Raw genomic sequence first — 23,174 nt, 5'->3', positions numbered from 1 at the left:
GATTAAACAGAAATGCTATGGGGAAAGTCATCAATCTTTGGAAACTCAGAACATTAAAAATGAACTCAAAAGACTAGATAAATCAATAATAATTACTGAGTACTCAATAAGTATTTGAGTTATTAGGAAGCTGTGCTACATGGAGACTTGGCTGTGACTTTTGAATAGTATATTCTACAAAATTTTCTATCTTGAATTAGTTATAATTTAGACACCACTGAAATTATATGGTAGCATAGAACAATCTAAAAAGCAGGATTATCAGTTCATGCCAGGGCATGTATTCAGCATGTCAGAATTATGAATTTTATAGCTATTTAAGTTAGCCTAGTAGAGTTTTTGTTAATCAAATTTCTTTGCTTATAGTTTCAAGAACTGCTTTTCCAACTGAGCTTATGTTTAGGTAAAATATTATTTGGAGATAATGCAATTAGAGAAATCAAGCCTGAATCTGGCAAGTTTTGAAAGGATACAGTGCAAAGGTGTGTTTTTATATTAAAACTTTTCCTTGATTTTATTATAAAATTATAGCTTACACTTTCTCAGGCCACTTTATTCCCTCTACAGTGTGAAGATACAGATTACACCAAAAATTATCCTCTTTTGAGCTCCTTTTCCTGCTGAAAATAGAAATAATTCATACCCCATAAAACACTTCCTTTCTATTTTACTACAGTAAATTCATTGATATGTTATTCTTCAGTGCTAAAACCAGACAGGCAATGCAGGAAAATCAAACTGCATCTTGAAAATACTATAAAAGTCAATTTAAGATTAGTGAGTAGAATACTGAAAATGATAACTAAGCACACAAATCTACTAGCAGCTTTGTACTACTGTCTTATAATGCAAAACAACCTATATCTAAAGATACCAGTTTCAAGAAACCATAATGCATAAAACAAACAAAATACCATTTTATTTTTTAAGATAAGAGACCTATGTTTGTTTTTTTCTCTCCAGGCTGTACATTTAAATATAAAATAAGTGCTACTTTATTTCTATTCAGATAAAGAGTAGAAGACATCTTACTGAAAGATTCCATGAATCAAACAGAAAGGATCACCACATGAGTCAAAGATGATAGTCTTCTGAATTTCTGCCATGCCATCTGCCTTAATTCATTGAAGAGGGAATCAGAGCCATAAAATTATGTGAGTGGAAAACTCCACAAGGAAAGGGGTGAACCCAGAGATAAAGAGGCTCTACAACAGCTAATTATTTTCAATAAAAATTCCTATTTCTGAACTACACAAAAATTTTAGAAATTTAAATGGAAACTCAGTAAAATATAATTGCACATTTAAAAGTGACACTGGTTGAAACTGGTAAGATTCGAGTTACTATGCCCAGTTATTTTTAATAAAATAAAGGAAAATAAATTTCTTTATAAACATTTTACTTTTAAAATATAATGTTTTATGATGATAACAGATATGATAGACAATATATTCTATCATGAGAGATGTTAATACAATGCACAGCTTTAAAAGCAAATTTGCATTCATTTTTCCATTCGAATTAACTACTTTACAAATAGAAATTATAGGTTTTTCTACAGTGGACTTTGTCTAAAATCTTCACTTTTAAGTTACAATCTTAGGAATTTTTATTACAGTGATACCCAATACAATATTACAAATACAATCACAATAATCTGTTGCTATTACTGTGAGAAACATATCGATAGGGCATCTGTAGAAAGGTTACTGGTCTCCAAAGTATAAATTGTTGAAATTTGTATTCCAGAAAACAATATGTAGTCTAATACTATTTTAGGTATTAACTATAAGCTGCCTAAAGTCATCATATTCAATTTACAAAGTGCTTCAGCTGAAGATTATTAAAAAGGAAAGCACTAAAAAAAAACATAAATGGAAATATTTAACTGTGGCAATATTCACTATTCTCTGAACAGTAGCTAATATACTGCTAAGAATGAAATGAATTATTAACACAAGTAGTCTGAGAATAAGTGCACCAAACCCACATAATATTACTAAACATTGTAGAACCTACATTTTTATTAATACTCCATCTTCATAATAATCAAATTCTAAACAAAGAGTTTTTTCAAGTTAATATATCAAATACTATATCTCACTTATTCAAAACTTATACCTGTAAATAATAATACTAACGAAGTTAATGAAAGTAACATTTGCAAAAACACTGTATATGGAAATGGATTTCAACTGATGAAGAGCCTATTTACAACTGCAGTTTTCTGCAGTGTTTTGTGGTACATATTTAGGTAGTATTTTCAACTAGTGAAGCACTTTATTAAAGGTAAATATTACACCTATTACACATTACCTTTTAGAGGTTAACAATATTCTTTATTCTGGACAGTGTACTACAAAACTCAACTAACTTTTATACTGTAATTTAGTTATGATCACAATATTGCCTCAGCAAGAAAATGACCATTTTTGCTTATTCAAATTACCATGGGGTAATGCCAAAGATATTTTGCCTCTATGATAAAATGCAGTTGTGTATACCAAAATCATTTTACACATCAAAAGAGGCAGAGGTATTCATTAAATATACCTTGATATGGAGCACTAAATCCACGGTATCGGTGATTGCTGTCTGTAACAAAATGCAGTCTGAGCCAGTTTTTGTTGCTGATAATTGGTGGTGGTATATTCATTCCAGATAACCTGAATTACAGAAGACAACAAAAAAAATTTAAAAAGCTTTTAAGTAGTAAACATTTTCACTGAATTGGGACCCCCCAAAATGTCTACTTGTATACAATATTCGTGACTTTTTGCCTTGCTAACTTTTTAAGCACAAGTGAAATAGTTATTTTATGCATAGAGAAGTCAATCATAGAATAGTGTAATTCCAAAATAAGCTATTCCAATCAGCTTGCATATATTAGTAAAATCAACTGTAAACTGCATATAATTTTGATTCTCCAAAAATAGACAATAATAACCATAATGGCTGCTGAGCTGACAGTGCTGGTCACAGCATAACACATGTATGTATCAATACAGTATAGTTACAAAACAGAAAGACTTTAAAGCAATTGATATACTTTTTCTATTTAACATATTTTCAGCATTTCACATTCAATGGAAGATTTCACAGTTTCAATTCATAGAACAAGCACTATTTTAATGTAATTGCACAATATTGTACATTTAATGATTAGCTCTCATTATAATGCATACTTCTATAAGGCTCTGGAGGTCTGCTCCAACTGATAGATAGAAAACAGACTGTACTTTGGATATATAGTCACCACATATCTAGTCACAAAGGTAGCACTACATAATCTCCTTAAAGCAAAAATTTTAAACTATGCCCCAGATACTGGTCACAATTAGTAGATGAAATAACTCTCTTGCTCTCTAATCTTTTGAAGATTTCCAGCAAAGTAGTTTTGCTGATTTAATTCAACAAAGGAATACCACCCCTACATACCTAACAATTTCAACACTAGGTGTGTGTTATAAAGCCAAGGTAAAATACTCTCAAAAGACTATTACATCATGAAAGACAATTTTAGAATAAGGTTTCCTAATAACCAGTATATGACATATCTTTCCCGTTCTTCAAAGCTTACACTTTTCTTCATAGGAAGGCAAACTAGACAGCTGGTGTGTGTGTGTGTGTGTGTGTGTGTGCGCGCGTGCGTGTGTGTGTTGGAGGAGGTGATTTCTTCTCTCAGTGCTTGGCAGTCATTCATTCTAGGGGACAGGTAGGGGAGATTGGAATATCCATCCTTGCACATGTAATCAGCAGGTGTAGACACAGTGATGCAAAAACCCTTTATCTTACATTCTCCTCCTTTATTTCCTAAAACTCACTTTTCCTAGGATATTTGGGAGCTAGCCATCACTTTTAGTAGATGACCACCTGCCATAGCATAAAAATATGAATTCACATTTATTTTATCATTGTGCCCATGAATGAATAGAATGGGCTTGGCAACATTACTGTGTAATCCAATTTTTTTGGATTCTAACATGAACAAGTTGGGTTCTATCCCATATAGTTCTCATTTCTCCACCAGCTTTGGAATGAATTTTCTTTAATTTTTCCCCATCAATGCCTTATTTCCTCTCTTCATAGGGGTGACTGTTTACTAGTCAAGCCGGCTGTTTTTTTCATATCTGAATTGAGTAAAGACAGACATATAACATACCTGTATAATTTTAAAACTCATGTTTTAAAATTTTACTTCATTACTTTCAGAAAATGCAGTTATCCAGGTTATCTTTACTTTTGTTTGCTTGTTGGTTGGTTTGGTTCAGACAGCAATTCAATGAAAAAAAAAAACAAAACTTGGATTTGGTACAATTATATTTGCAGTACAGTAGCATGTTTTATGCCAGATTTTGATTTACAATTTGATTCTCTTCAATTCCCCGATTCAAGGAGCATAAACATCCATTAGGAAAAGTTTAAATTATTTCTGACAGGCTGCACACATTTCTAAATGTAATGAGAGTATAATACATGAATGGTTGTGAAAGACTAAAGAACAGAGTTTGGAGAACGGTCCTTAAAAAATCCAACAGATGAGAAGCAACACAACAAGGACATCACGAAAAGTGTGAGAGGAAAGAAGATGAAACAGACAATGCAAAAGGATAAACTTTCCATCTTTCTCAGGAACATCAAAGATAATTTGAGTAAGAGAGTGTCGTAAAAGCAAGTAATAGCTACTATGGAACTATAGTTTTTAACCTGAATTCACCTTCAGGAATTGAGAAAGATAGAACTGAAGATGTTACAGAAGCAGCAGCTAGGAAACACAATGTACATTAGGTGGAGCAAAAATGGCAATTTAACAGAGGTGGAACTAAGAGGATATTCCTGACAGCCTCAGTGCTTATTCTCATGAAGCATAACTGTAGATAAGTCAAGACAGTGAACTAGAAATAGAAAGCAAGTGCACCAAAGACTCATTTGCCACCAGAGAATGAAAATAGCTTCACTGGTTATAAGGGAATCACACGGACCTTCCTGACTGTGGTAACTTAATATTGCTCACTATTTAAACATGATTTACACAGTATGACTTTGTGGCTTATGGAGCAATCTAGTAAATGAAGTTACATATATCTGCAACACATTTCACATGTTATCAGGAGGTATGAGAAATGGAGGACTAAGATGTGCCAACTAGAAAGATTCCATTAAACTAATTAATTGAGATAATTAATTTCTTAAATACTAAAGGAGATATTTTGTAAATATAAATCACTGTTAATCCTATATGACATTACTATGGTCATTTGAAGGTAGGCAATATGGATTAATTCTAGTATAAAGCCAGTGAGAATCACCCCTTAGTACTGAAAAGATTAAGTATACGCAACAATTATTAATTGAGCACTTACTATATGACAAACACTGATGCTAAGGGTTGGAAATATAATTGTAAACAACACATACAAGATCTGTGGTCTTATAAATAAAGAAGGTAACATAAACAAATGAGCGAGATAATTTCAGAAGGCGGCAAATGATGTACCAAAAAAAAAAAAAAAAAAAAGAGTAACCTGATAAAGAATGTCTACAAATGAGGTTTCAATTGGTCTATTACCTTCTCTATTTTACACTCGAAATAGCCATACTCATGATTATATGTCACAAATTACTATACTGGATTTTAGGAGAATTAAATCAATGAAAATAATCATAATGATAAATGTCATAAATCTGTATCCTACAACAGTTATTTGTACCCAAAAAGAGTTTAAGACATGGCTTTTGTGTAATTAATAAATTTGAATGAACACTGTAAATTAACAATGATATAAAATTTCACTGCATATTCAATATAGAATACTGAAAATAATACAGTGTAACTGGCCATAATTAATCTTTGCTAAATTTATTTTTATTTACATCATTTTCCACAGAAATAGTAACTAAATAATAAATTGATATTTAAAAATAATGCAACATTGGGCTTCCCTGGTGGCGCAGTGGTTGAGAGTCTGCCTGCCGATGCAGGGGACAAGGGTTCGTGCCCCGGTCTGGGAAGATCCCACATGTCGCGGAGCGGCTGGGCCCGTGAGCCATGGCCGCTGAGCCTGCGCGTCCGGAGCCTGTGCTCCGCAATGGGAGAGGCCACAACAGTGAGAGGCCCGCGTACCACAAAAAAAAAAAAAAAAAAAAAAAAAAAATGCAACGTTTTCTTTTACAGATAGTACCTTGGAGAATATGATCATAACCCTTACAAGATTTTTTAAAAAATCAAGTGTAAGAATCCTGAGAGAACCAGAGGTCTTTACCATTTTTTTCAAAAGTCCCTAGAACTACTATGAACTTACACCTTTGGTTTATAACTCTCTTGACCGGTACTCATTGCTGTCATCTGTTGACTTTGGTTCTCAACTTTCTCAAAATTAGCATTTGCAACAACAGGTGTCATCTTTGGTGGCTCTAACATCTATTTGTCAATCTGTTCAGTTCCCTAAGATCAGTCAAATCTAATGATCTGTTTTACCTCATCTTTAGTACCTATAGACAGTCAAACCTAAACCCATGACTTTTCAAATAATCACCTGCCTGACTCCTGTCATAGAGTATTCTGCCTATGCTTTCCTCTTAAGAGTTTTATAGTGCCTGGCCTTACATTTAGGTCTTTAAACCATTTTGAGTTTACTTTTGTGTATGGTGTTAGGGAGTGTTCTAATTTCATTCTTTTACATGTAGCTGTCCAGTTTTCCCAGCACCACTTTTTGAAGAAGCTCTCTATTCTCCATTGTACATTATTGCCTCCTTTATCAAATCTGAGATGACCATATGTGCATGGGTTTATCTATGGGTTTTCTATCCTGTTCCATTGATCTATATTTCTGTTTTTGTGGCAGTACCATACTGTCTTGACTACTATAGATTTGTAGTATAGTTTGAAGTCTGGGAGCCTGATTCCTCCAGCTCCGTTTTGCTTTCTCAAGATTCCTTTGGCTATTCGGGGTGTTTTGTGTTACCATACAAATTGTGAAATTTTTTGTTCTAGTTCTGTGAAAAATGCCATTGGTAGCTTGATAGGGATTGCATTGAATCTATAGATTCCTTTGGGTAGTATAGTCATTTTCACAATGTTGATTCTTCTAATCCAAGAACATGGTATATCTCTCCATCTGTTTGTATAATCTTTAATTTCTTTTATCAGTGTCTTATAGTTTTCTGCATATAGGTCTTTTGTATGCTTAGGTAAGTTTATTTCTAGGTATTTTATTCTTTTTGCTGCAATGGTAAATGGGAATGTTTCCTTAATTTCTCTTTCAGATTTTTCATCATTAGTGTATAGGAATGCAAGAGATTTCTGTGCATTAATTCTGTATCCTGCTACTTTACCAAATTCATTGATTAGCTCTAGTAGTTTTCTGGTAGCATCTTTAGGATTCTCTACATGTAGTATCATGTCATCTGCAAATAGTGACAGCTTTACTTCTTTACTGATTTGGATTCCTTTTATTTCTTTTTCTTTTTTGATTGCTGTGGCTACAACTTCCAAAACTATGTTGAAAAATAGTGGTGAGAGTGGGCAACCTTGTCTTTTTCTTGATCTTAGTGGAAATGGTTTCATTTTTTCACCATTGAGAATGATGTTGGCTGTGGGTCTGTCATATATGGCCTTTATTATGTTGACGTAAGTTCCCTCTATGCCTACTTTCTGCAGGGTTTTTATCATAAACAGGTGTTGAATTTTGTCAAAAGCTTTTTCTGCATCTATTGAGATTATCATATGTTTTTTATTGTTCAGTTTGTTAATATGGTGTATCACATTGACTGATTTGCATATATTGAGGAATCTTTGCATTCCTGGGATAAAACCCACTTGATCATGGTATCTGATCCTTTTAATGTGCTGTTGGATTCTGTTTGCTATCATTTTGTTGAGGATTTTTGCATCTATGTTCATCAGTGATAAGGCCTGTAGTTTTCTGTTTTTGTGACATCTTTGATCTTGGTATCAGGGTACTTGGTGGCCTCACAGAATGAGTTTGGGAGTGTTCCTCCCTCTGCTATATTTTGGAAGAGTTTGAGAAGGACAGGTGTTAGCTATTCTCTAAATGTTTGATAGAATTTGCCTGTGAAGCCATCTGGTCCTAGACTTCTGTTTGTTGGGAGTTTTTTAATAACAGTTTCAATTTCAGTACTTGTGATTAGTCTGTTCATACTTTCCATTTCTTCCTGGTTCAGTCTTGGAAGGTTGTGTTTTTCTAAGAACTTGTCCATTTCTTCCAGGTTGTCCATTTTATTGGCATATAGTTTCTTGTAGTAATCTCTCATGATCCTTTGTATTTCTTCGGTGTCAGTTGTTACCTCTCCTTTTTCATTTCTAATTCTGTTGAAATAGGTTGCAGATAGATTCATTATAACCACATTATCTTTGACATTTTAGGGATGTGTGTTTATGCATTTGTATGCATAAACTACTATTCACGTATATTAAGTAGTTAGGGTTGACAGGTTGGATATTATTAAATTAAAACTTCTGCTCGTTGAGTGGAGCTGGGTGTTAGCATTGAGATGGAGGTCGCTGAGAGGGCTTTCGCCATTTGATATTATGAGGAGCAGGGAGCTCTCTGGTGGAACAATATCCTGCACTCTGCTCTCCCACCTCAGAGGCTCAGGCCTGACACCCGGCCAGAGCACCAAGACCCTGTCAGCCACACGGTGTATAGTACAGGGAACTACATTCAATATCTTTTAATAACCTATAATGGAAAAGAATCTCTCTAGTGCTGATAAGCAATTCCAGAAATTATGTTCTTGAGACAGGCTGAAACTGCAATTAAGTCTTGGTTTGCTGTCCTGGGGGCTAGTGGCTCTACCTTGAGCCTGTTTTTCTTTCTTCTTCTTCACACCGTGAGCCACAGAGGCAGTGTAGAACTAGACCAGCTTCCAGGACTCATCCTGACAGCTGCGACTCTTCTCCGACTCTCACGGGAATGAGGTTTGGCTGCCAGGCGTTCTGCCTGCCAGACACATGGTAGCGTACAACTCTCCACTGCTTGGCTCGGCCACTTTGCTGAGCTGCTTGTTTTTCAATGCTACCTAATATATCCAAATTTTCTACTCAATATCCCCACTTGGGTTTCAAATAGGTGTCTCAAACTTAAAGTCTAAATCAGAATTTTTGATGTCCCCTTCACAAGTATGTTTTTCCTCTATTCTTCAATACTCGAATATACTTCAATATTCGTCAAATGGCACCAACACACATGAGTTGCTCAAACATTTAATTGTCATCTTTTAATTCTCTATTCTCCTCACTCCCAGAAGCCCAATCCATTTGCAAATCTTCTTCTGCCTCTAAAATCCATCTTAAATTTGTTCATTATTTTTACTGCTGCTTTTATCATAATAGCCAGGTCCCCATGGTCTCACATAGACCCTGCAGTAGGGTCTTCTTTTGATTCTACTGAGCATTCCTACAAACTGCTCCTTATCCAGTAGCCAAACTGTTCTTTTTCCAACCTACTTATTACTGCCATGCTTAACTTTTCATTAAACTTGAATTAAATTTGGACTCTTTACCCAGGCCTCAGAAAGCCTGGAAATTCCGGTCCTTGTCCACCCTCCTCGCTCATCTCACACGAAGCAACTTTACCTTTAGTACATTCTAGCCACACTGACATTTCTTTTTCCTTAAACATGGGAAATTCTTTGCCACCACAGGGCCTTTGCACTTAACATTTGCTAAGTTTTGAATGCCATTTCTCCAGATGGTCCTCTGGTTACCTAACCTCATCTTTCATTATTCAATCAAGAGTTTATTCCTCATGTGACTGTACTAGGTTGATCCATATCAGGCCCTCCCCACTCTAGCACATGATGCTACCTTAATATTCACATTTTTTTCAGTTTTTGAGCTGGTTCTTTTATTTACTAATTTAGTCATTTTAGAAGCCCTTCCTTTAGAGTACCAGATCCATGCAAGCAGAGACCTTGTCTATCTTGATCACCAATCTATCTTAGAACTGCAGAATAGTATAGAATCCAATTTAAATGAATTTCTTAAAATTCAATTGAATAGAAACTTTAACATCAATTTATAATTTAAAAAGAAAATTTAGGTCTTCTGTTTCAGTCAAAAATATGTACATCCATCAGGCATTCTGTGACAACAAAGTAAGATTCTCTATAATCTAAAAGTTACCAGAACATGGATCTATAATAATTCATAAATATTAATGGAACTATAATTTTGGCCATATAATTATCATGTACTATTACTCAAATCATAAATTAGAAAAGACACAATGAAGTTATCAATAAATAATTTCATTAGAAATAGCCATAAGAGAATTTTCAGTTATAAGTAATGTTAATAAAGATGAAAAAAAATACGTATGACAATCAAGAATCCAATATTTCATAACTAAAATAGAAAGTTTTTTAAAATTGTATCCTCCTACATACCTATATAATAACTACTTCAAAACTACTACTCTTAGATGCAGAGGAGTGAACAGAATTAAGTACTCCAAGGCTGAGTATCTAGGATGTGAAACTTTTTTTTTTTTTTAATAAAACTGCTCATTTTGTTTGATAGCTGAAGTAATGAACTAAATAGTAATATGCATTTTGTCAACACATCTTCAAACACTTTGATTTTCCTATTATGGAATCACTAAAGAAAAATCTCAGCCATGTTTACCTGTTAAGGATTATTTTAATGAGCTGATAGGGATTTCTTTAAATTGAACTCACTGTTCTTGGTAAATGAATACTTTTATTGATATGGAAATATTTTAATTAAAATATTAAAATTCCGTTGAAAATTCACATATTGGGTACACAACCTTCTTTTAAATAAATTTCATGACTTTTTATCAGGAAAACTTGAAAATCATGATCTAATTTTGTTTTTATTGTTATTTTTAATTAGTAAACTACTTTCCTCTGAATATTAGCCAGTTTAGAACATCAGGTATTCTGTGTTCCATTAGAATATCGCCTGAGCTTTAAATATTTCCACTTAAAAATTTAATGAAATAGCTACACTTTAAATAAAATTCAATTATTATGTTTGTAAAACATTTTGTGTAACATATTAAAATTTTCATCAGTCTGTGTTTTTTTCTTTCAAACCAACAAGGAAAAAACTTAACCTCTAATCCAGGATAACAGAGAGAAATATTGGAAATAAATCCCTTAAGTTCAGTTTGTCTAATACGGATATATGATCTGGAATATGTCAATTCATCTGTTTCCATTCCAATCCCTATGTTAAAAACATGCACTACTGGGCTTCCCTGGTGGCACAGTGGTTGAGAGTCCGCCTGCCGATTCAGGGGACACGGGTTTGTGCCCCGGTCCGGGAAGATCCCACATGCCGCAGAGCGGCTGGGCCCGTGAGCCATGGCCGCTGAGCCTGCGCGTATGGAGCCTGTGCTCCGCAACGGGAGAGGCCACAGCAGTGGGAGGCCCGCGTACCACAAAAAAAACAAAACAAAACAAAACATGCACTACTAAAATGATATGCTTAAAGATGCTGAGTTGAATTAAAAAAAATGGAAATATTTATATTATAATTTTATAGTCAAATATTCCCTTAAGTACTCTTTCTACTTTAATTAAAATTATTTTATAAATCTAAAGAAGAAGCTTCCCTACTGATACCTGTAATCCAGTATCTTCTCATGGCTTCACTTATTTGAAAATGCTGAATGAGGCAAAATTATACTTTTGCTCTATGGTGGGTTTTTAATTTAAAAATTCAATACCACCTACAAAAAAATTCTACACACTCAAAGTTTAAGAAAAGCATATTGGAGATAATATAAACTTCAATAAATGATTTATAAGTATTCCAGATTAATAACTAACAAATTACATTATAGCTAGCATAGTGAAAGGTAAGCAGGGTTATAATCACCTGGAAATTAGCAAATTTATTCAAGAAATTACACAGGGCAACATTAATGTTTTGTAGCACAGAGTCTACTCATGATCCCCAGAGACATTCACAATGGTTAAAAATCTAAACAGTTTAGAAATTAACAACAAAAGCACAAAGGTCCATCTCTCTAGGCAACTCAAAGCAGATTAGATGATTTTATTCTGTCAGATTATATAAGCCAAAATTTACATTCCCATCACTGCATGAAACAAAGTCTATTAGATTTATGTTTTGAGACATAAATCTAGCACTTGGAAAATGGAAAGATTTATTTCTGATTTGGCCTTCATATGTAACTGTCTAATCATAGTGCCCTGATAACAGCTGTCCTTCAGTTACTGCATCCTACTTCCACAGTCTCCAGTCTACCCATTTCCCCTCCTACTTTTTAGATACTGCCTTTGTTTCAGGACAATAAATGCTTACATATAAATTAGATAAAATTTTCCCTGCTGATATTTTTGCTAACTACTGATTCACTAAAAGAAAACTACTACTTAAAATTGTATTTGAAATTCCTTTGTCGCTTACTAAATTCTAAAAGTGGCTATTGGCTGAAACGTTTAAAAGAACCTGAGACTGTAGCTATATGGAAGATGAAGGTATTACTTGCTAACTTGAGTTTTAGAACCATGAATCAGTTATTTTTTAAAAAGTCTGATTTACAGAGAACAAAGAAGAAAGACAGGGATTTAGACATGGGCTATCACCTTTGCTTCCAGGTTTCTACTGGCAACATTTGAGTTGGAAACAGAAACAGGAACTTTCTACTTGAACTGCAGAGGAAAGCAGAATCCATTTCTCGGAAGCAGCTAGGGACTCAGCATAAGATAGAGTTTAGTGTAATACTTTTTTGCTTTTAATAAGATATACAAGTTAATTAAGGGTAATTAACCTAGCAGTTGGTTCTAAAGACTACAGGGCCTTGTTTTCTTGCCAAGGTTCATGTGGGACTCTGAGGGCTGCAGGTGCTTGGAACAGAATACCATAAACCTGAGCTTACTTAATTCGTGACAAAATACAATTAAACCATAGACAAAATTGTGATACGTCTCCCACCTATTTGTGCCTATTTAAAATCTTTGATTTTAAGCTATGGTATTCATGTATTTCAAAGAAGTACTACATATTATAAAGAAACATCATTATATCTGTTTTAAAAAAAATGGAAATGGAAGAAAAGGAGGTTGTACCAAATGATAATGCAGAAAATGTGCAGTTGGCCCCCTGGAAAACATCTCCTTCTCTTCTCTTCCATAAGGCCATAACTGTTATTTCTTTTTAAACTCTCTGTCAGCTTCTCCTCAGTTCCTTTATGGTCTCATATTTCCCTGCTCTCTAATGTTTAGAGTCCCATGCTCACTATTCTTGTGCTTTGGAAGGTATCCCTGAAAAACCTTCCTTACTTCAGAGGTTTCTGCATCAGCTTTATGTACAGGATGAACTTTAGTGTCAAACAGACTGTACTGGAGTGTTAGAGGGACCATCATCCACATGGATACTAAAGTCATCCACGATAACTGTTTGAATCACAATGCAGAGCAAATTTGTGAGTTTGCGAGTTAAGTCCTAGGAACATGACGTGGAATTACAGGAGGAAAGGAAATATGAGGCTGAGACAAAAAAACAAACATATTTTCCTGTATTTTGTAACTGATGGGAAAGAAATAGATGGAATTAACTGTTCACACATTTCAAATGGACTTTTCTCATAAAGTTCTTTTAATTTTTAACAGCTGGTTTAGTTCCCCATGTATTTTTGATATTTGATTCCTATAGCTCTAGAATTTATACCTCTAGAATTATGTTCATGTTTTATAGTGGAAGCACATTTATTCAATATCATTGGGACACGTGAATGAAAAGTTAGTGAGCAGGGTATCAAATACTCTGTAAAAGGATCAACAAAAATTTTAAATACTTTATCTTAAGACATGTAGATGTATACTCATTCACTGATCTTCTGATATAAACCCAAGAATTTTCCCTTTAAGTAGATATCTAATAATTACAATTGTAATTAATTCCTTACATATTCTTTATACATAATTCATGATATACAATTTCTTACCATTCCAATTTATTTAAAATTGAATAATAATTAAATACACCTATTAAACAATCTCAGTTTTAAAATGCTTCTCTTTAATATTATTATTTCTACTATTTTTCTATTGTTTTCTACTTTTAACTATTTTCAGTTATTGTATTCCTACCTTTAAAGGTATCTTGTCCATACTCAGTCTATAGAAATTTTCAGTGATCCATCCTTATTAAGTTGTCCCAAAGCATCCAAATTATTTTCATACAAATAATTTTCACTGTTTATTCACTGATATTTCTTCAAGAAACATATATACATATTCACACTAATTCCCAAACCTATGGTCTGTGAATTTGTTTTACAAAGTTGTATTCACTGAATTCATCTGAAGCTACACAAAAGTATTTTCTGCTTTTGGAGGTGGTTTACATACATATATATGAAAGGAGGTATACTTTATTACAGATTTAGTGGCTTCTGATTGTCATATTGTTAAAGGCCAACTTACATGTAAGAAATAATTTGAATAATAATTTTGACTGTTTACAGAAATCTAACTAGAAAAAGACAAATGAAAACAAAGCTATATACCCTACAGTGATAAACTGAGATTAGAATTCAGATTTTCTAAAATCCTTTGAATTTGTACAATAAGGATAGAATATTCTGCCTTCTTCCATCATACTTTTTATCCAACTGATATTGTCATTGCTGTGACACTATAAGTTATTTAGTTAAAGCATATCTTCACTTCATGGATATTCATTTGAAAACTCTACTGATTTAAAATACATGTTACATTTTATACTAAAAATACCATGCTCTACATTTAACACATGTTTTGTTTTCTGCATTGTCAGATTTAATTTGGTGATGAAAGTGCAACTCAATCCATGTCGGACTCACTATTTATACACTTGGTTTCCTTTGAAAATCAAAACCCTGACCTAGAAAACAAGCATGCTGTTCAGGGACACCATCTTATAAGTTTGGTCGTTAGCCACCTGCTGTTCTCAATAAATCAGTCTGCAAACTACTGATCCATGTCACAGCATTTTCACCTATTTGTGGAAAGAATTGCTTACAAACCCACCATTCTTCCACTGAGTTTGTTCAGTTGAAGATATCCTACTTCCTTTAGGTCTAATTTATGTTTATAGACTTTTAAATGTAATATTGTAATAAGTATTAGTTAAAATGGTATATTAATAGGCTGTTAAGTACTGTTATATGTTGTAATATATTAAAGGACTTACCTAAATTCATTGCTTAAATGATATTATTCATTATAACTATAATGGTAGAGGCTTATTATAATCAGTATATTTTAAAATCACTTCCATAGTTTTACATTATACCATTTGCTTTGTCTTCAATCTCAAACACTGTTAAGTAGCTTAGATAATTACTTAGTCTTTGAAATGGTGGATTAACTTTAAAATAAATTTATGAATACAATTAGTATGCATCAACAAGTTCCCATTTTTTTCATTTTGCTAAAAAATATGTATAAATTGTTTTGTTCTTTTTTGTTTCACTTTGCTTAATGTATAATCTACTTAACATGTTTACAGAGCAAGCACCCCATAAGGAAATAATAAACCAGTTACACAGAACTTGAGATTCTTTAAAAAGATATGTTTCTTTTTAATTGAATTACTTAAGCCCTACCTTACTCTTCAAAAGTCTATGATACTCTTATCAATAATACCACAGGATAAAACTAAGTTATCAAGGAAACTAGTAAAGGGTATTTAATAAACGAACAAGATAAAGTCATCCTCTGGTGAGCTGGAGCCCCTGGTCCAGCTTGAGAGAATTTGCACATCTCTTCACAACCATATTCAGTGACAGGAGGTTACTAGCTTGGTTGGCATGGAATTGGAACACTTCACAGATCAGTAATTTTTTTCCTTTATTTTGGAAGAGGAAGTTTAGTAGCTTATCACTAAGGCCATCCCACCTCTGCAAGTCTAGAAAATATTCTGGATGTACTCTATTATATAGACGAAATGTTCGACATGACAAAATTATGTACCATAGAGCAGAGCCACCATAAGTTCAGCTTGGATGCTTTTTAAAGTAGTACAGCTCACTATGTTTAATAAAGTATCCATACAATGATTATTTCTAAGCTATGTGATTTCCTGCTGTATCTTCCACAATAAATTAGTGAAAAATACACAAATATATAATTGGTGATCTAAAGTTTTTGGATATAAATTAATTAGGTATCTGTAAATATATACCAAACATAGTGCTTTGGGCTTGTTTAGATTTTAATAAGCTATTTTATTTGGCAATAAAAAGTAGCTGGATATGTTATTTCTTAGGTCACCCTTAGTTTGTAACAATAAAACCATAAAACTATCTAGAAAAAATGTATCTTGCTATTTTAAGTTCCAAGTACATCAAAAAGCTGTTTCATGTCATTAAAGTCCAAATAAGAGACATGGGATGAGGGACAAAAATAGCCTGTTATTACTTTATCTGGTTTCTATAATACATTCCTTCAAACCCTCCATTATGATGTCATGAAGAGTTAGGAGATATTACAGCATGAGTAGCTGAAGTTATGAATTAAGTTCATAAAATTTAGAATCAGTAGTCTCCATATCAGGTGTGAAATGCGTATGATTTATTAGTATTGGTATCTATTATGTAGTCAATACTCTATATCATATTATGGTTACATTTTATAATATATACTATGTTGCTGTATATTATATATAATAATATATTAAATATTTGTATATATACATATATACTTTGTAAATGAATAAACAAATAAGCAAACAGATATTGGCAATGAATACTCAATTGTTTTTTTCCTGATAGATGTGCAAATTTAGAAAGCATGGAGACTTTTGTTCTGTTCTTTCTTGTCTGAAGACCAAAAGCCCAGGCAAAAGCAAATCATCTTGCTCTGTATTTTGTGTTATAGAGTAATGATCAGCAGTAGAATAGCCAAGTTACTATTACAAGCTTCAGGTTCTTCATCCATAAATTTTACAGGAATTTCAAGATTGTTGTGAGGATTTTAAAGGTTTTAGCATATATCTTAGAGGGAAAAAGTGATTTTAAGTATTAGGTCTAGGCCCTATATATAGTTTGTTGTGGAGGGATAAAGTAAAGAGTGAGGAGGGGACTGTGGTAGAGAACTTCAGTTTAAAAAAAACGAAAATAACAGATGCGATACGCTATCTAAAACACAGATAAGATTAAAGGTGTGTTTGGCCAATCAGAAAGGGAAAATTTTAGTTGGAGTGACAGAATTCTTTCCAAGGCATTTATTTAATTTCAGACTTTAAAAAAATTAATTGAAGTATAGTTGATTTTCAATGTCGTGTCAGTTTCAGGTGTACAGCAAAGTGTTTCTGTTACACACACACACACACACACACACACACACACACACACACACATATATTCATTTTCAGATTCTTTTCCATTACAGCTTATTACAGTATATTGAATATAGTTCCCTGTGCTATACAGTTGGTCTTTTTTATCAATTTTATATAAAGAAGTGTGTATCTGTCAATCCCAAACTCCTAATTCATCCCTCCCCCTCCTTCAGCCTTTTAAATCAACTGTGCCTTGGATTCTAGCTTTCACTATATCAGAGAAGAATCTATAGTATACCTTGTTTGGACTTGTATTCCTACTATAAATCTGAGAAAACAAGCCTCACTAACATCAATCACATATATCATATGGGAGGATAAACCAGAATCTGTCTTCATTCCTGATTCTAATGTAGAGGACTAAATTGTGGTATAAGAAAAGAATCTGTTGACAAGGGTCATCTAAAAATCATGAACTATCTCTGAAGAAATGAATAGCTGTTGGTTTAAATTCTCACAGGTCAGGACTAAGGAAAATGCTTCTTTGTAATGCTGATATACTATCCCATAATAAATTAGGTATGGGTGGGGTGGAAATTAATGCCATTTTCTTTATTTCTAATGGAAGAGAACAGCCTCAATTTGGGTCAGTCAATGTAAAGGCCTGAATCCTAAAGGAACATTTTTTTATTTTCTAATAATCCAAGATTGGTTTTTGCTTCCTCTTGAAATGGCAAGGAAGGAAAAAGAGAATTCCAGCATTGGTTATCTTCTTGTGCTCCAATAGTTTACCTGGGAAAGATGAATAAGTGAAATTTTCTAGATCCCTTTAATCCTCACGTTCTCTCAGTATCCAGATTTTTCAGTAATGATCCAGTCTAAATGGAAGTCACTGTCCCTACTCTAAAATGGAATTCTACAACTCTAGTCTGTTACTACCCCTGGTTACCTTATTCTTGTCTATCAATAATGCGCCAACAAAGCAGAAGGATACTCTCTTACAATCATGAAGATAGGGAAGATGTCCCATAATGAATTTAGAAGCACATGTCCTAGTTTAGACAGTCAAGTGCCTTTTACAGTTTTCACTTAAATCAAGTAGAAAAATTCTATGACCATTCCTTTTCAGATGAAGAAAAACTTAAATAGGTTAACTAACTATTCAAAGACACATGGCTAATAATTAGTAAAATAGGGCTTGAATCTAGGCCTGTCAGTTTCCAAAACTTCAGCACTTAAAACTACTACCCCATGCCTCTCTCAGGAATACTGGCCAGAAGGTTCAGCAAGGCCTTAGCCCTTTTCAAAGTCTATTGGGCTTTTTCTCCTATAATGTGACAGATGGCCTATTTGTACAGATGGCCCTCAAATCAGTAGCTATTTACATCTGAGTCTAAGGATTTTATTTAAATTCGTTGTTGCTGAAAGTACATTTATTTACTTAAATGTTGAACTCTTTAGTATACTAAAATAATACATGTAAACCCCTCTCCATATGGTCAGAAATTGTGTTATCTTTTACTAAACATTGCTAGCATGTATGCCTAGTGTTTGACAAAAGGTGGATAATCAATAAATGAACATATACATATATTCTTGCCCTGAATGTATACATAAACAAATGATCATCTAGGAGAGAAAGAGAAATATGTGTGTGCATGCATGTGTATATGTGTGTGTGTGAAGGTCGTACTTATTTTAAAGTATAAATATATTAGTCAAAATAGGCAATTTGAAGGCATTCTGTTTGAGCAGAAAACTATTCAAAGTTTAATCATGAACTTTTGTGGAAATAGCTCATCATACGTTAACAGGTAGCAGGTGAAATAAACCAACAAACTCTTTGAATCTATCTAATATTCCAGTAATTTTTTAAAGATACAACATTAGAATTGTTCGAAAATCTTAAAGAAGCTTGAGAAATTACTACAAAAACCACTGGGGTGAGTGGGCTGTCCATACATTGCAGCCATTATAAAAAGGAAAATTTTAAAAGAAAGAATAGGCTAACTATAATACAATTGTATGAATAATAATAAGCAGATTAAACCACTGTCAAACATTAAAAGCAAGAAAGAATAAAAGTTAAAATGAATGAAGAACAACTTTGAAAATTAGATTTAAAATGCAGATAAAACTCTAAATCAGTAAAATCAGATATTAGGTACATAAGAAAAATAAATTTTTATGTTAGTGTTATTGTTTACATATATACCTATTTTTATAATAATCATATATAGAAATAAATACCTCTGTTTAATGATTTTTTACTATTCAACCACTTACAATATATGCAACATTTTCTTAAATTTAACCAAATTATTTTTCTTCTCTGTCTTAGTTCTTAGCTCTTTAGAGATAATGTTTATTCTTTTGAATGTAACTGACTTTAATATATTTTTACAAAGATAGTCACTAAGTCAATATTTCTTTCATATTTTTCTAAATCAATATGTTTAACCACATTCAGATTCATTCATTTGGTCTCTTCTCACAGTTTTTTATTAATCTACTTCATTCCCCATATCTCTGCAAATGTGGAAAACAAAGCTAAAGTTCTAACTGGATTCACATTCTTACACAACTCTACATTAAAGATTTAAAATATTTTTTCTTATTTTACTTTACCATTTTTATTGAATACTGGTTTCTAACACTATATAAGTTTCATGTGTATAACATTACAGTTCTACTTCTATATAACACAGCATGCTCTCCACCAAAAATTTAGTTTCCATCCATCATCGCACAGTTGATTGACTTTACTCATTTTGCCCTATCCTTACCTCTTCTCCTCTGGTAACCACTACTCAATTCTCCGTACCTACATGTTTGTTTTTGTTTGGTTTGTTCCTCTACTTTGTTTTTTTATAGTCAACATATGACTGAAGTCATACTGTATTTTTGTCTTTCTCATTCTAACTTATTTCACTTAGCATAATACTCTCAAGCTCCACCCATGTTGTGGCCAATGACAAGATTTCATCTTTTTATGGCTGAGTAGTATTCCACTATATATAAATACCACATCTCCTTTATCCATTTATCTGTCAGCAGGCACTTAGGTTGTTTCCATATCTTGGCTATTGTAAATAATTACTGGATGAACACAGGGGCGCATGTATCTTTTCAATTTAGTGTTTTCATATTCTTTGGATATATACCCAGAAGGAGAATAGCTGGATCATATGATAGCTCTATTCTTAATTTTTGGGGGGACCTCCAGAATGTTTACATAGTGCCTGCACCAATTTACATTCCCACCAACAGGTTATGAGGGCTACCTTTTCTCCAAATCCTTGCCAACATTTGTTATCTCTTGCCTTTTTGATAATTAGCCACTCTAACAGATAGGAGGTATTATCTCATTGTTGTCTTGATTTGCATTTTGCAAATAATTAGTGATGTTGAACATCTTTTCATGTGTCTGTTGCCCATCTATATGTGTTCTTTGAAAAATGTCTATTCAGTTCCTCTGTACAGTTTTAATCAGGTGATTAATATTTCTGTTGTTGAGTTGTGTGAGTTCTTTATATATTTTGGATAATAACCCCTTATTGGATATAACATTTGCAAATATCTTCTCCCATTCAGTATGTTGTCTTTTTGTTTGTTGATGGTTTCCTTTGCTGTGTAGAAGCTTTTTTTTTTTGGCCATGCCATGCAGCTTGTAGGATCTTAGTTCCCCAACCAGGGATTTAACCTGAGCCCTCAGCAGTGAAAGCTCAGAGTCCTAACCACTGTACCAGCAGGGAACTCCCACAGAAGCTTTTTAGATGATGTAGTCTTATTCATTTTGCATTTGTTTTTCTTGCCTGAGGAGTCATATCTAGAAAGATATTACTAAGATGTGTCAAATAACATACCGCCTACGTTTTATTCTAGGAGTTTTATGATTTCAGGTCTTACGTTCAAGTTTTTAATCCATTTTGAGTTGATTTTTGTGGTTTGAAAGAGTGGTCTAGTTTCATTTTGCTGCGTGTGGCAGTTCAGTTTCCTTAACACCATCTAATTAAACAGACTATCCTTTCTCCTTGTATATTCTTTGCTACGCTGTTGAATACTAGTTGTCCATATATACATGGGTTTATTTCTTGGCTCTTAATTCTGTTCCATTGATTTATGTATGTTTTTCTACCAGTACCATGCTGGTATTTTTGAAGTATAGCTGATTTACAATGTTGTGCTAGTTTCAGGTATACAACAAAGTGATTCATATAGATATCTGAATCTCCATAAATACATGTATCCTTTTCCAGATTCTTTTCCATTAAAGGTTATCACAAAATATTAAATATAGTTCCCTGTGCTATACAGTAGGTCCTTGTTGTTTATCTACTTTATATATAGCAGTTTATATCTGTTAATCCCAAACTCTCAATTTATCCCTCCCCTATCTTTCCACTTTAGTAACTATAAGTTTGTTTTCTACGTTGGTGAGTCTAGTTCTGTTTTGTAAATAAGTTCACTCGTATCACTTTTTTAGATTCTACATATAAGTGATATCATATGACATTTGTCTTTCTCTGTCTGACTTACTTCTCTTAGTATGATAATCTCTAGGTCCATCCACATTGCTGCAAATGGCATTATTTCATTCTCTATTATGGCTGAGTAATATTTCATTGTGTGTGTGTGTGTGTGTGTGTGTGTGTGTGTGTGTGTAGGTATACATACACACACATATACATATATGTACCACATCTTCTTTATCCATTCATCTGTCAATGGATATTTAAGGTTTCTTCCATGTCTTGGCTATCGTAAATAGTACTTCTATGAACACTGGGGTGCATATATCTTTTTGAATTAGAGTTTTGTCTTTTCCAGATATATGCCCAGGACTGGGATTGCTGGATCAAATGGTAGAGACTCTAGTTTTAGTTTTTTTAAGGAAGTTCCACACTGTTCTCCATAGTGGCTGTACCAATTTATGTTCCCACCAACAGTGTAGGAGAGTTCCCTTTTCTCCACACCCTCTCCAGCACTTATTATTTAGACATTTTCATGATGGCTATTCTGACTGGTGTCAAGTGATATCTCATTGTAGTTTTGATTTGCACTTCTCTAATAATTAGTGACGTCGAGCATCTAATCATGTGCCTGTTGGCCATTTGTAGGTCTTCTTTGGAGAAATGTCTATTTAGGTCTTATGCCCAATTCTTGATTGGGTTGTTGTTTTGTTTATATTTATATATATATATATATGTATGTGTATATATATATATATATAGAGAGAGAGAGAGAGAGAGAGAGGGAGGGAGGGCTGTATGAGCTGTTTGTATATTATGGAATTTAATCCCTTGTTGTTCACATCATTTGCAAATATTTTCTCTCATTCCATAGGTTGTCTTTTCGTTTTGTTCATGGGTTCCTTTGCTTTGCAAAAGCTTTTAAGTTTAATTAGGTCCCATTTGTTCATTTTTGCTTTTATTTCCATTACCCTAGGTGGCAGATCCAAATATATATTGCTGCAATTTATGTCAAAAAGTGTTCTGCCTATGTTTTCCTCAAGGAGTTTTATAGTACCCAGGCTTACATGTATGTTTTTAATCCATTTTAAATTTATTTTTATATATACTATTAGAAAATGTTCTGGTTTCATCCTTTTCTTTCTTTTTTTAATTGAAGTATATTTAATTTACAATCTTTTGGGTGTACAGCAAAGTGATTGCTACACACATATACATATTGTTTTTTCAGATTCTTTTCCATTATAGGTTATTATAAGATATTGAATATATTTCCCTGTGCTATACAGTAGGTCCTTGTTGTTTATTTAATATATAGTAGTGTGTATCTGTTAATCCCAAACTCCTGATTTCCCTGCCCCCTCTAGTTTCATTCTTTTACACATAGCTGTCCAGTTTTCCCAGCACCACTTACAGAA

At 33.2% G+C, this 23,174-nt stretch overlaps 1 protein-coding gene across 1 annotated transcript in view; it reads right to left on the bottom strand.

Moving 5' to 3' along the window:
• Window positions 1-1,804: 1,804 nt before the first annotated feature.
• Window positions 1,805-23,174, bottom strand: part of LOC137209954 (CUB and sushi domain-containing protein 3-like) — a 351,862-nt gene continuing 330,492 nt past the window's right edge. The window contains exon 6 of the mRNA XM_067711455.1: window positions 1,805-2,666. Coding sequence (XP_067567556.1) covers window positions 2,522-2,666 — 145 coding nt within the window. The 3' untranslated portion in view covers window positions 1,805-2,521. The remainder of the gene's footprint in view (window positions 2,667-23,174) is intronic.

Source organism: Pseudorca crassidens, chromosome 17 (genome assembly GCF_039906515.1).
Source record: "Pseudorca crassidens isolate mPseCra1 chromosome 17, mPseCra1.hap1, whole genome shotgun sequence".
Lineage (NCBI taxonomy): Eukaryota > Metazoa > Chordata > Mammalia > Artiodactyla > Delphinidae > Pseudorca > Pseudorca crassidens.
Note: the sequence above shows the minus strand (reverse complement) of the source record. Positions and strands in the feature narration are given on the sequence as shown.